Source organism: Trichoderma breve, chromosome 3 (assembly GCF_028502605.1).
Source record: "Trichoderma breve strain T069 chromosome 3, whole genome shotgun sequence".
Taxonomy (NCBI): Eukaryota; Fungi; Ascomycota; class Sordariomycetes; order Hypocreales; family Hypocreaceae; genus Trichoderma; species Trichoderma breve.
This window is the reverse complement of record NC_079234.1, coordinates 4,770,808-4,783,628: the sequence shown is the minus strand read 5'-3', so window position 1 is coordinate 4,783,628 and position 12,821 is coordinate 4,770,808. Positions and strand designations below refer to the sequence as shown.

General features: G+C 48.8%; 6 protein-coding genes across 6 annotated transcripts; 2 read left to right on the top strand and 4 right to left on the bottom strand.

Moving 5' to 3' along the window:
- Positions 1 to 222: 222 nt before the first annotated feature.
- Positions 223 to 779, top strand: T069G_05855 (uncharacterized protein; the record flags this gene model as incomplete). Its single annotated transcript, XM_056173065.1, has 3 exons — positions 223 to 466; positions 533 to 603; positions 666 to 779. 3 exons carry the CDS (start codon positions 223 to 225, stop codon positions 777 to 779), a joined length of 429 nt encoding a protein of 142 aa, XP_056029923.1.
- Positions 780 to 942: 163 nt separating this feature from the next.
- T069G_05854 (clathrin adaptor complex small chain domain-containing protein) lies at positions 943 to 1,571 on the bottom strand (the record flags this gene model as incomplete). The annotated part of the gene is made up of 2 exons (XM_056173064.1): positions 943 to 1,440; positions 1,503 to 1,571. The coding sequence occupies 2 exons, from the start codon at positions 1,569 to 1,571 to the stop codon at positions 943 to 945; spliced, it is 567 nt and encodes a 188-aa protein (XP_056029922.1).
- Positions 1,572 to 2,066: 495 nt separating this feature from the next.
- Positions 2,067 to 2,713, top strand: T069G_05853 (frataxin-like domain-containing protein; the record flags this gene model as incomplete). Its single annotated transcript, XM_056173063.1, has 2 exons — positions 2,067 to 2,417; positions 2,477 to 2,713. The coding sequence occupies 2 exons, from the start codon at positions 2,067 to 2,069 to the stop codon at positions 2,711 to 2,713; spliced, it is 588 nt and encodes a 195-aa protein (XP_056029921.1).
- A 280-nt stretch (positions 2,714 to 2,993) lies between these two features.
- On the bottom strand, positions 2,994 to 3,523 carry T069G_05852 (uncharacterized protein; the record flags this gene model as incomplete). The annotated part of the gene is made up of 2 exons (XM_056173062.1): positions 2,994 to 3,087; positions 3,216 to 3,523. 2 exons carry the CDS (start codon positions 3,521 to 3,523, stop codon positions 2,994 to 2,996), a joined length of 402 nt encoding a protein of 133 aa, XP_056029920.1.
- A 717-nt stretch (positions 3,524 to 4,240) lies between these two features.
- On the bottom strand, positions 4,241 to 6,947 carry T069G_05851 (sugar transporter domain-containing protein; the record flags this gene model as incomplete). The annotated part of the gene is made up of 6 exons (XM_056173061.1): positions 4,241 to 4,605; positions 4,679 to 5,391; positions 5,474 to 5,956; positions 6,030 to 6,107; positions 6,166 to 6,685; positions 6,935 to 6,947. The coding sequence occupies 6 exons, from the start codon at positions 6,945 to 6,947 to the stop codon at positions 4,241 to 4,243; spliced, it is 2,172 nt and encodes a 723-aa protein (XP_056029919.1).
- A 2,918-nt stretch (positions 6,948 to 9,865) lies between these two features.
- On the bottom strand, positions 9,866 to 12,804 carry T069G_05850 (NACHT domain-containing protein; the record flags this gene model as incomplete). Its single annotated transcript, XM_056173060.1, has 7 exons — positions 9,866 to 9,886; positions 9,936 to 10,005; positions 10,276 to 10,697; positions 10,751 to 11,584; positions 11,630 to 12,424; positions 12,479 to 12,682; positions 12,736 to 12,804. The coding sequence occupies 7 exons, from the start codon at positions 12,802 to 12,804 to the stop codon at positions 9,866 to 9,868; spliced, it is 2,415 nt and encodes an 804-aa protein (XP_056029918.1).
- Positions 12,805 to 12,821: the final 17 nt, after the last annotated feature.

Here is a 12,821-nt window from a genome sequence, read left to right as displayed (position 1 = left end):
AAGCGCACGAGGAGGGGTGAAAAGTGATCGCGGGGCACTTTTTTTCCAAATGGAAATTGTGGCGTCGTTGGTGTGGCGGTGTAGTGGCGGCCGGCTTTTGTAGGCTCTCCTTCACGACTTTTGCTAGTTCCAACGGCGTCATCTACCTATGCTCTGCTATCTCAATTATCTCTGATCTTGCTGGCAGAAGAGTCATCTGTACCGCAGGAATCTCACCTAACAATGTTTCCAACTCTCATCAGACGGCTGGCCCAATCAGCAAAGGAGCCCCTCGCCAAACAGGTTCCCTTGACTATCATAAACAATCCCTACAAGGCTCGAAAAGTATGGCCACCTGACTTCAAAGGGTTGACTCATCAACAACAGCTTCGGTTTGAGAAGAAGTACAAGCGTCGCATTACCCTCGCACACCATTCACCAAGATGGGAGAAGGGCGTCAAGTATGCGCAGCTTATCACAATTGGAGGTCAGTTGGTCCTTTGCAGTGGAATTGACTACATGAGAGACGCATCATAGCTGACTACGAGGGCAGCCGCGTTGGTATGGTTGCTTTTCTATTCTGAATTCGAGTGGTGGGGACGACAGTATAAGCCATCAGAAGAGGTTTGTCACAGAATAACTACACAGATTCGTTTGAGTTCAATGCGCTCACACGGAGCTTCTAGTTGCGGAAACACTACACCAATCTCTTTGGCGTTCTTGATCCTGAGAAGCGATACGAGCGCCGGAAGGACGCCCCAGAAGTAAACCCATCATCGAAAACCCCAGAGTCGAAATAAGCCGTAGGATAATGGAGCTCTCCGATGCGTGTAATATAGTACTTGTATATATATGGCGTTTGGCGTGATACCCGTGTTGGGCAAGGGAGGAGACAAAGAAATGTATGCATATGCTGGCCATAGTTCTATCCGATCCATCTCTTTACATTCCGTGTTATTATCATTATACCCGCCCTGTCCAGGCAAAGTTGCCTCCAATACCCATTCCTGACCCAATCGTGCTCCGTCCCTCGTTTACCGGCCGTTTGGCGACGGTTCCTTGAGCTCTGACGCCAGCGACAATACGATCGAGGCTCGTTTCGATGACGACGCCTCCAATGATCATTTCTGATAATGTTGCGTGTAAAGTTTCAAAGTTGAAGATGAGGTCAAGCTCGCAGACATTTTCAAACAACTTGTCAAGTGCCTCGACATATACTTGTATCAGATCGATCAAAGCGAGAGGCGATTCCGTCGAGGTCGAGATGACGATGAAGTAGAGGGTCGCATAATGGCGGTATGTCACCAGCGAAGGCACATCGCTCTGCTCCTCCGTCGAGCTATGCGACGTGCTGGAGGCTGCGAGCAGTGGAGGCAGAGGCAAGAAGTTGCAAGAACCAGCCGGTCGATTCGACACGAGGGTGAATATCTCGGATATCAGGCGCTGCTGGATGCTCGTGTCCTGTTGACGATGTTGAGTAAGCATACTGTCTCGGTTTGCGCAACGACGTGGTCGCAACTCACCAGCTGGGTGTAGAACTTGGTAAGCCGAGGCTGGCCCTGGTTATTGAAAACCAAGAATGCGCTGATCATGGCCGCGAAACGAGGCTCATCATCGCCCAGAGACCTGTTTCTGTTTGGCGGGATGTTGATGGAAGAGAGTGGCCTGGTGGGGCCGATACAGGTGACGGCGTGCTGAGAGCTCCAAGTGACGTTGCTAAGTGCGTGACTAAGCAAAAGGAACCTCTAGGTACCTCTAAGGAGGAGTGAAAACAGAGGCAATCAAAGTCCCTCTGTGTCCCCGGTCATATTTCGAATGCCGAGCCCCAAGTATGGGGTACATGCTGCGACGAACCTTTCAGTCTCCAATTGGCTTCCAGTCATTCTAAAGATCGAGCTCAAAGCTTCTTCAGCTCTCTCTCTTCTCCTCACGTCCTCCACTTCAGCTAGCCGGCAATTGGCCATCTAGAGAATACATATTATCTCACAACCCATCAAAGCTTTTGAAAGCTCGAATTGCGCAATTGCATACCTCGCATCTCCGATCAAAGTCAAGCAGCATCTTCTTCAACCCCACCACCGAGCACAATGGCATCATCAAGCATCTCAAGACAAGGCTTCAGCCTCCTCGGCCGAGCAATGCGCACTCCACGAGCCGTTCCCGCAAGCTTCCGTCTCATTCCCAGCGTCTCGCGCGCAGTTACTCCTTCGATGTCGTCCCAGCGACGACAATTCTCGGCTCACGCGAGCTTGCGCAAGGGCATCATGCCGGATACCTCCAATCCGGACAAGGCGGCTCCCAAGACCGAGACGACATTTGCCGTTGCCGAGCTCTCTGATGCCGAGTACAACGATCTCTCGGATGAGTACTTGCACGATCTTCTTGAGAAGTTCGAGACTCACCAGGACAATGGCGCCCCGATTGACGTGGAATACTCAGTCAGACTTGTCCCTCAAATGCTCTCCCATGATGCAATTCACTAACCGTCTCCCAACAGTCCGGTGTCATGACCATCACCGTAGTCGGCAAGGGCACCTACGTTATTAACAAGCAGCCTCCGAACAAGCAGATCTGGCTGTCGTCGCCGCTATCCGGTCCCAAACGATACGATTTCTGCGTTGCCAGCGAGGGCCAGGGAGATAAAGAGGGCACAGCATTGGGAACCTGGATATATGCACGCGACAATTCGAGTTTGGACGAGCTTATATTCAATGAAATCGAGGTTGGCCTGTAAGGTCCGTAATATGGTGGGAGGTCTGGCATTGCAACGCGAGGCATGGAGTTTTAAAGGTGTTTGCGCCAGAAAGTTATAATAGAGGTTGAACAGCGAAAGTCGCAAATGATCTATTCCGCTCTGTAATATTACAACAAGAAAAAAATTAAGACAGCAATACTCGTACAATTGTGTTCCACTTCCTTCATATCCGTCTGGTTTTCATCAACTCATGCGCTACCTCTTGATATCTTCGGCCCATACAGTTCTCGCCTCTCGGATGCGTCTCATCCGACAAATTTCATCGGAGACAGAGCCCCATGCTCTTGTTCAGCATTGCAATCGTCATATTATAGTGCTGCATCGCATCCTGCTGCAGCTTTCTTGTGTCGGATCTGGATCTCATTAGCATCCCACCAGGCAACAACTCTGATCTTATTCATCCCAAGACCACCGCTGTGAAAACAAAGATTCAAGAAGACATGAAACCAATCCAAATCAAACTACAAATAAAGTCACTTACTTTTGTTTTGTCTCGTTCAGAGCTCTCTTCCAGGTCCTCAACCCCCACGACCGATCCAGCCGCACCCGGATCAGATTCTTCAAAATCTTGTGCTCCAGTCCTCTCTCTTTAGCCGCTGCCTCCAGGAACCACACCGTCCTCTTGACTCCTTCTCTGTCCAGAGCCGCATCTCGCTCCCGGAACGCCGCCCGGAGCTGGTCCCGCACCACGTACCGCGCCGGCGCCGAGTACTGCACCGCTCGGAGGAGGCCCCGGTAAAGGTGCCGATATGCGTGGGTGATGTCTAGTTTGGGGGCTGTGGCTGTCATGATGTCGGCGTTGAGTTTCTGTGTGCGTGAGTCTTCATGACTCTGCTTTGTATTAAGTTGCGATGAAGGGCCTGGAGTGGTATATAAAATGAAGCAACTTCAACGCTGCTCAGAGTCGGGCGCTGACTTTTACACTGTACGATTTCGATTTTCTGCGCACGGAGAACGCAAACCTATTCCCACCACGATGTGACTTGCGCATTCATCAATTTCCATTACGGTGTGTGAACGATGGAATATGTAATTCATCAAACGCTACTAGTTGTATCGTTGATATAGACTATTATTTAATAGTACCACTACATGGTTCATACCGATACCTTGGTATCTCCTCCATCAGTCTGTTCATTTCAAAGTACGAGCTGTACAAGCCATTACGCCGCTGACCGAAACACACAGCAGTTTGTAATACGTTCTCGGCTACACCTGAATTCTCTTGAGAGTTTTTATTTCTCTTCGCTCTTAGCTATCATTTGCTCGTGCTCCTGCTCCTTCTCCTTCTCAGCACAGATCTAGTCTGTGCAATTCATGTACATCTTATGTACTAAAACCAATGTCCTTTTGCCGGTAAGTAGTCTAGGCCAAGCTGCGTATCCAATGGAGCGAGAAGCATGATACTGTAGCCGCGCTCCGCTGTCTATATGCCCCAAGAAAAAAATGAAAATGAAAAGAGAAAAGTCTATAGAAGGTACTCCAGAAATCGATATGGTAGCTATCTCAATTGTCATTACGACCCTCATCTTCTTGCTGGCCGAGTGGAGTATATCGTCCTTGCCCACTGCTTGGACTACCGGAACGGCCACGATTGACAACTCTCGATAACCATCCGCTAATGCTTCGGTCATCGCCGCCGCTCTGGGACACGGCCTTGCTATCATTGACATCAGGAGGGTCAAGAGACAGCCCAGGAATGGGAGTCGTCGAGCGGAACGGCGTACGCCCTGATCCAATGGGTGATCCACCCCGGATAAGAGATCCAGTTTCCGCATGGATGGACGGAGTGGCCACGGTGCTAGCGTCGCCAAATACAGAATCCATCTCCTCGAGGCGCAAGCCGCAAGTCTCTGGGTAAATGAAGTAAACTAAATAGGATTGGGTTAGCACTTGATCAGGTGTAGGAAAACGTCGTGAAAAGGACAGAGGCTTGTCACTTACCAATAACAAAACTAGCCACACAGAAGAAGGCGTGGAGAAGATACAGACGCCATTTGATCCATTCTTGCAGAATCGGTGTCATTTCACCAACTAGCCAGTTGAAAGCCCAATTCGTAGCAGTCGACAAGCTAGCACCCTTGGATCGAATGCTCAGAGGCAGAATTTCGGGAGGGTAAAGCCAGGGAATTGGTCCCCATGAGTATCCAAAGGCAGCATTATATATCATGACAAACAAGACCACCAACCTGGGAGTCCACTTGATGTCGAGGTAGAGGAAGTAAGAGATGAGAGACAAGGAAATAGCCATGAAAATAGCTCCGGTGAGAAGAATCATTCGACGGCCCCATCGATCAACGAGATACCACGGTGGAATGGTAGAGAGGAAATAAGTGATGCCGTTCAAACCAGTCATGAGGACAGCATCATGGCCAACCCAGCCGGCGGACTCGAAAACATATGGTGCGTAATAGGAGATGACATTGATGCCGTTGAGCTGCGCAAGACCCTGAGCGGACATTGCGATAAAGACCCGAGTACGATAACGCCGGAACATCTCAGCGTAGGAGCGTTCGCCCTCTTGACGTTGAAGAAGCACACCCATCTTGATTTCGCGGTACTCATCGCGTGCCTTGGCATTATGAATATCACCACCACCATAGAGGTTGGCAATGACAACCATGCCTTCTTCGTCATGATCGTTGTCTAGGAGCCACCTGTAAGATATAGGGGTTAGCATTTCGTGATTGGCAGAAGATAAAAGGAGCTTGTATTATAAAGAGCAGAATGGTTCCTTACCTGGGCGACTCCACAATAATCAAGCTTCCCAATGCCAAAAGAGCGCCCATGATACATTGCATCATAAGCGGAACGCGCCACGATAAGTTACTCTCAATAAAACCACAGCCGTAGTCGACCCAGACGGAGGTCGTATAACCGACGATGTTGCCAGAAAACTCGATACAAGCAAGCTTTCCACGATTGTGGGGTGGGGAGATTTCGGACTGGTAAACAGGCACGATGGTGGAAAGCATACCAACACCAAAACCAGCGACGATTCGTCCAAGCATCATCATTGGCATTGACGTGGCAAGAGTCTGCAATGCTCCTCCAACAAAGAAGATGCAAGAGCCATATAAGATGGTACGGCGGCGGCCGATGATGTCACCGACGCGGCCAACAATGAGGGATGATATAAAGGCTCCAATTTCGAGAATAGCAACCATTGTCCCTACCTCGGCTTTCGAGGGGTGGTTGAAATAATCGATAAAGTACGGGCCACTGTAAAGAAAATTGTCAGTTTTCATCCATCAATTTGCTGTTGCACAGTAGAAGGGGAAAAGTAGAAGCCTACATAATAAGGCCCGACATGACGCCTTGATCATATCCGAAAAGAAAAACTCCTAAAGACACGAAAATGCTCGTAAAATACCTATCGCAAGCATTGTTAGCACGACCAAATCCCATCACGTCAAGGACAGAATTCGTACAGCAGGGGCTTGCCCGTAAGGCCGTGGATGGAGCCTGAAGAGCCCGCCATGATGGAACCGATGCAGCGTTGCGCTCGAGACGGTGGTCGATGGCGAACGTTCGGTATCTCTATAGCCTCTTTATCGACGAACGGAGCCGGCGAAAACGAGTGGGTGCGCCGGTGCGGCGACGGGTCGTGGATCCGGACTTTCTTATGCGATTTGTACAGCGGCTTCGACTGTCGGCGCTGGACACTGGCGAGTAGCTCGTTCTCAATGTCCTCAGGCAGCTGGATGCGGACCGGGTCGTTGTCGTCGCCGTACTGGTCGCCAATGTCGCCAGTGTCGGTCCAGGACGATGTCTCAGACTCGGACGACGGGCGGTGATGAGGGGCGCCGTATCCCCTGGTGGAAAGGAGCGATGCCGATGGCGAGTCTTGGTCGTCCTTGTCGAGGTCGGAGCGTGAAGGGAGCGTCCGGAGGGGGATGTTGGAAGGGAGCCGGGTCGACGTTGGAGGAGGAATGTTGGGTGGTTTTGGGGCTGATCAGCAGCAGCACCCGCCTGCAGGCTCTTGATTCTAAGGGCGCGGAGAGCAAGGGAGCAGATGAACAAACGAGTGTTGTCAGACCAAGTATGGGGTCGGGTGACAAGACAGATCAGATTGGCGTCAATCAGAGACGGTGATGGTCTTGGTAGAGCCAGCCGACTGGAGTCAAGCCGAGTGAAACAACTTGGCGACTCGGAGCTGGGGGTGCCGGCAAAGATACACGGGCAATGCGGAAAAAGTACAACAACGGTACATTCGATAATCAGCCAGAGACGGGTAAAAACAGAAGCGCGACAATGTCCTGATGCATGTACAGCTCCGGTCCGGCAATACGGCGATGCCTCAAGCCTGGACGCAGATGACCCAGATTTCGAGAGCCACGAGCCTCACGATACGTCACTGGGGGTCCGTTTTTAGTGCGGGTGGAGTTTCGTGGCCTTGCGACAGATGCACGATGGAGCGAATGTGAGGGGAGGGGGGCTTTTTGGGGGAATAAGAAGAGCTGGCAGACAAGTTTTTTTTAGGTAGCAGGCGAGTAACAGGGGACCCCGAGATGGATGGTTGAAGCCTTGGAGAAGCGAGAGACAAGAACGAGACAAAAGACGGACGCAGCAGAAAGGTGGAGATGGGGAGGAAGAAGACGCAAACCGTCAAGTGGCGGCTCTGTGGCGCGGCAGTCTTGATTCCAGCTGAAAAGGAGGCGAGGCGTAGCAATGCAAAGCAGGACAAGAAAGTGAAGATGCCATTCGTCAAGCTGAAAAGAAGGATTGACTGAATTTGAATGGAAGAAGAGAGGAGGGGAAGAGGTTGAAGGAGAAGAAAAAATCAGGTACAGCGGTTGATTAGACGGATTCAGGGAATATTGAAGCCCCGAGATGACGACGTGCCTAATTTACAGCGCTCTCGCCCGCCAGATCCGCGCGATAACGCACCTCTCAGGGGCAGCAATGAGAGCTTGCGCCTCGCCTGGTGATGAATCTATCGGACTATTGAAGCCACATTGACCAGGAATAAGTAAGGCATTGATTTTCAATATGCATTATTTCATGTATATTCTTTGGACTTTAAATTGGATCAAATCAAGAACTGTAAGAGTTAAAACTGCAGCACGTGTCTAGGGGACCGAGGAAAAGAACACCTATAACTAGGCGACTTTCGACAAACTGATAAGCAATTGGGTCAACCTCCTTGTTTTGCTCGTAAGCAACGCGCCTCGTATTATTGGCGCCTCGAATGGCAAAAACCCCCTAGTGATCAACAGGAATGCCAAGCGCTATTCCAGCCTGTAACCTCACGTGCATTTCCGCTCAATCTCAGCTGTGGGACGCCGACGTCAGACGACATCCTTGGCCAAGGTCCAGCGCCGATCTTCTCAGCATTAAGCGGGCGAGGCGCAACCATCAACAGGTTTAAAAATTTTGCGAGAATCCAACTCTTATCAGACGATTCTACAAGATGAACTTGCCAGATGACGGATGGGCGGTTAGGTACCCCGAGATGGCACGGAGCACGAGACACCAGTGAACGATACTTACATATAGCTCAGTTGGCTTACAGTCCAGCTATGGCTAAATACATAAGAGCACCTGTTCAGAACACGTTAACCTTTGATGTTCAGCAGTACAATATTTAAGTTGTCGTGAATCAAGACGGCCGAAATGTAGTCAACAGCACTCAGCACTCAGTATACCGTAGACACTCGTTAGGTCAACTATTGTCGCCGTCAAGGCTAGCCCCGGCCTTGGCCAGGTGGATGCTAAAATTCCCGGAGTACGCATCGGCGCCGGGTCGGATCCGTATACTGAACCCGGGAGGGCCGATTGGGGCAAATCCATATTAAGATCTTTGGATGTAGCAAACATGAATGTAATGCTACCTATTTTGTGTTTTCTGTTGCATAAAGAGCACGTTTTGAAGAGATCTTTTTTTCAGACTTCCATCTCAAAGAATACTCATCTCTTTGAGAGTTGATATAACTGTCTGAACCGTAGTGCTATGAAACATATATTTCACTCCAGCACCTTGTCCAACTCACCAACAGCAAAACGAAAGCAGAAAAATTCTCCATGATCGGTTACACATGTGACAAATTCATCATAAATTTCCACTGCTGATGGTCGATACTCGGGGGGGGAGCCACAGCATCCGCTGTTTGCCCCTCATAATCCACATCCCATCTTTAGACGTTGTAAATGCAGACAACGGTCTCCTCATCAAAGCTTGCTGGGTTGGCGGATTCATGTTGCAGTCTTGGTAGCCGAAAATAGGCAAATCGGTTTGAAGCCATAATCTAGGAAATCCGGAACCGTGAATTAGTGGCTCAAAGAAGTTGTCGACGTCTTGTAAACATACACCCGTCTGTACGTCGAAGATTAGGACAGCGCCAGATGCTAACGTCAGACCGAGCTGTGTGCCATCTGGTGAAAACGCGGCAGCAACAGGGCTGGCAAGGGGCCGATTATCGGAACGTGTGATACGTCGAGATATTTTCCCTGAGGGTAATTGCAGTATGTCGATATATTCTCGGGAAGGCATCGCTGCCAAATGACTGCCATCCGGTGAGACTGCTGATAGAAGATAACAGAGCGTCCACACATCTTCCCCTCGTATATCGATTGATTGTAGGCTCACACCTAAAGAAACATTCCAGACTTCAATTTTCATCCACCCCGTAGACACCAACCGCTTGCCATCTGGAGAGAATACCATGGAACTAATATACTTATCTTGTGCATATTCAAACTGTTTCAAGCAGTTTCCAGTGGCAGGGTGGTGAATTTGGATAGCACATCTTTCTCCAGAGTAGGACGGTACTATTGCGAGCTGCGTACCATCTGGCGAAAAGACAGTTGCTTGAACAAAACCACCTATAGTGGCTTCAAATGCGTCTATGGGTCCGTGAATACCCAGTTCCCATATTCCTACGTCGGATTCCCCTGATACAGCCAACATGCCATCTGGAGAGAGTGCGAATACCCTGCAGCGCCGGTCAAAATTGAATCGCCACAGACATTCGCCGATAACTGAATCCCAGATCCTAAAATCTCTAACACGAGACCTTATCACCAGTCTAGTAGGGGTCGCTAAAAATTTCAGCTGGTTGAGATTACCGAGTTGACTTATTTTCTGAATGCATGCGCCCGTCGAAGTATCAAAAACGTGAATGATGTTGTTCATTGCTGCTTCTGCTGCCACTGCCAACTGCGCAGCGTCAGCTGAGAACTGTGGTGAAATAAATCTTACAGTCGCCATTTCGACAGCAGGTAGATGCCTGTCTATAGTTAAGTTCCAGATATGAATTCGCTCATCGTTTCTATTTTCCACACAAGCAAAGTGCGTTCCATCTGGTGCAAATGCGATGCATCTACACTCAGCCAAACCAGTGCCGAGATTGTGTGTCTTCAATTCTATACCTATGCCAAGATCCCAGGCTCGAATAAAAGAACCCAAATCCGCGTGATTGTAGCCTGCAGCGAATTGTGTTCCATCGAATGAAAATGCCAAGCTGGAAATGAATGCCTTGCTTTCAAATGTAAATAGGCGTGTCGATGTCGATAAGTCCCAGATCTCGACTGGGAGATACGCTCCAGTGGCCAGATGTTTGCCGTTGGGTGAAAAGGTAAGCATATGAACATTACTTGAACACTTGAATTTATGCAAACATACACCTGTCCCCAAATCCCAAATTCTAACTGTCCCATCATCATTCGCAGACGCTATCTGTGCTCCGTCTGCCGAAAATTCTAGAGCCTGGCACCAGGCTTTACTTCCTTCGAAGGATTGAACACGTGCGGTCCATTCTACCGGCATCTTTGGCTTTGTAATAATCCACTTTGGCACCTCAGTCTCTTCGTACGTCCGCCGAATTATGCTGGAACTGGGACTAAAAATGAGTGCCGAGCTGTAGACTTGCAGAGGTGCTAGCTCGATTCCAACTTTATGTGCGAGGACAAACCGAAAAATATCTTCTATAAAGTCCCGCATTATTCGTTCATCATTTGTTGTCTAGGTAGGCTTTGGTTAGGCTTTGTTTGTCCTGCATCAGAAAGTTCACTTACCAACTTCTTCAAGGTCCTAGCAACCCTTGCGGCGTCCGGCATCTTCTTCATCAAACTGAGCGCTTCTAACCAATTCAATAACTTTTCTTCAAGAAAATGGTGAACGATGCCGTGATCTTGGAGACATTTCTCTCTTTCCAGGTCATTGACGGCTTTAAGATGATCCGCCCAGTAGACACAGGAGTATTTCGCGTGCCTCAGTACATCTCCATCTTGATTCGGTGAATAATCTTGAATAAGAGCACCAGGATGGCGCAAATTATACATGTCGCGCCGCAGAGTCGCTGATAAGACGTCCAACGACCTCAAAAATACGGCATGATGTTGGCTTCCAATTCCAGAAACGAACATGTTGTCTTTGAGCAGAAATTCTTGGGCTGATTGATGAACAAATCGTACTGAGTCGTCTCTTACAACTAGAAAGGATCCACAAGAGGCAACTATTTCCTCCAGATCTTCTCTGCTGAACTTGTCTTCAATGTCCAAGAGAGATGCCAACTCTGCCAATGTGACGGGTCTGTAGACGATAGAGACCAGCCTAAGAATCCTCTCACATAAACTGGAGTCTTCTGATTCACGAATTTGCTGCATCATTCTGTCATAAAGGGGACCGAGATCAGATGGAAAGTCGGCCATTTTCGACGGCACATGTCGCTTCCGCACCTTCATTTTCAACAATTCTTTGCAAACCAAGGCAACCCATAGAAATGTTCCCCTCGCATGATTGATCAGATAATTACGAACTTCTATTTCAGTCTTGTTGTCCAGTCCTTTAGCTTCGTTCAATTGGGATGTTTTGTGAGTGACGTAAAAATCGACGGCTTCAGAGACCGACTGCTCGTTTAGTTCAAGGGAGAATTAAATATTTTGTGGAATTACGCTCAACTTCTCCTCAATCCCAATCCAATTTCGACTTAAAACGATCCATTTAGCGTAAGAGCTTATAGATGTCCCAGTAATAAAATCAAGGAGCCGCTCTAAATCTTTCTGGCATTCATCAAGCGCATCAATCATGAACACCTGGCCTTCTAGGCTAGGGTCTTTTAGAAGCTCGGTGAATATTTGGGATAACACGATCCAGGAATTGGTGTCTTGGAACAATGCTGCCCCCACTTGGTCGTATTTCTCTTGAATATGCGAGAGAAGCTGCCTGTTTGTATCCACCAACAGGTAAATGAGGCCACGCAAGACAGCGGTCGCACTGTTAAGTCGTGGATCCGTAGCCTGGCAAAAGAAATAGCATGGTCTGATGCCCTGGCGTTGCAATTCATCAATAATGCCACATATAAGCATCGTCTTCCCTTTTCCAGGATCTCCTTTGATCCACAACATATGGCTTGCCTTCTCATCTCGCCATGCTATAAAATCGCCATGCTTTATAGCCCAATCATAAGCCCCTTGCAAAAGGCCACCATTTGTATCTTCAATTCGAGATTTATCATCGCGTGGATCAGTGACTCGGAGATCCTTCAGGCATCGTTCTTCTTCTTTGCTAAGGATATGCTGCTTGATTGTTGGCCAGATGTCCTGCATTTCGCCTCGGAGAACTTGACTCGCAGAATCAAGCTCGCCAAGTCGCCTTTGGATCTCCAGAGCATTAAATATTCCTGAGTTCCTCTGAACAGTCGCCTCGGCATTTCGAATATCATCCAATTGGCCGCTCCAGTTATCAGCCTTGATCGCATCTCTCCACATGGCGGGTCCATGTCTGCGGTAGTAACGACACACGCTCTTCATCTGATAAAGTAGAAGCTTCTGACACAGATCAATGATTCGCTTCTCCATTTGAAGTCGCAACGAATTTGGCGCGGATTTACTTATATTGTCGTCCGAGAGTAGCTCCGCGAGATGCCAGTACCAATCCATCCTTGATACAACGTATACTATGCCTTCGTTGTTCGCCTTGGCCTCTCGGATGGTATTAGAGACCATCTTCAATCATTGTCGTTAGTGACAATTCAATTGAATGAGATTTATAAGCTTACCTCGAGAACAAAACAGACTCCAGTCCATGCAACAGTAGCTTCTGGAACAGCTCGGACGGCTTGGCTCATGGTAGTGCTAACTGCTG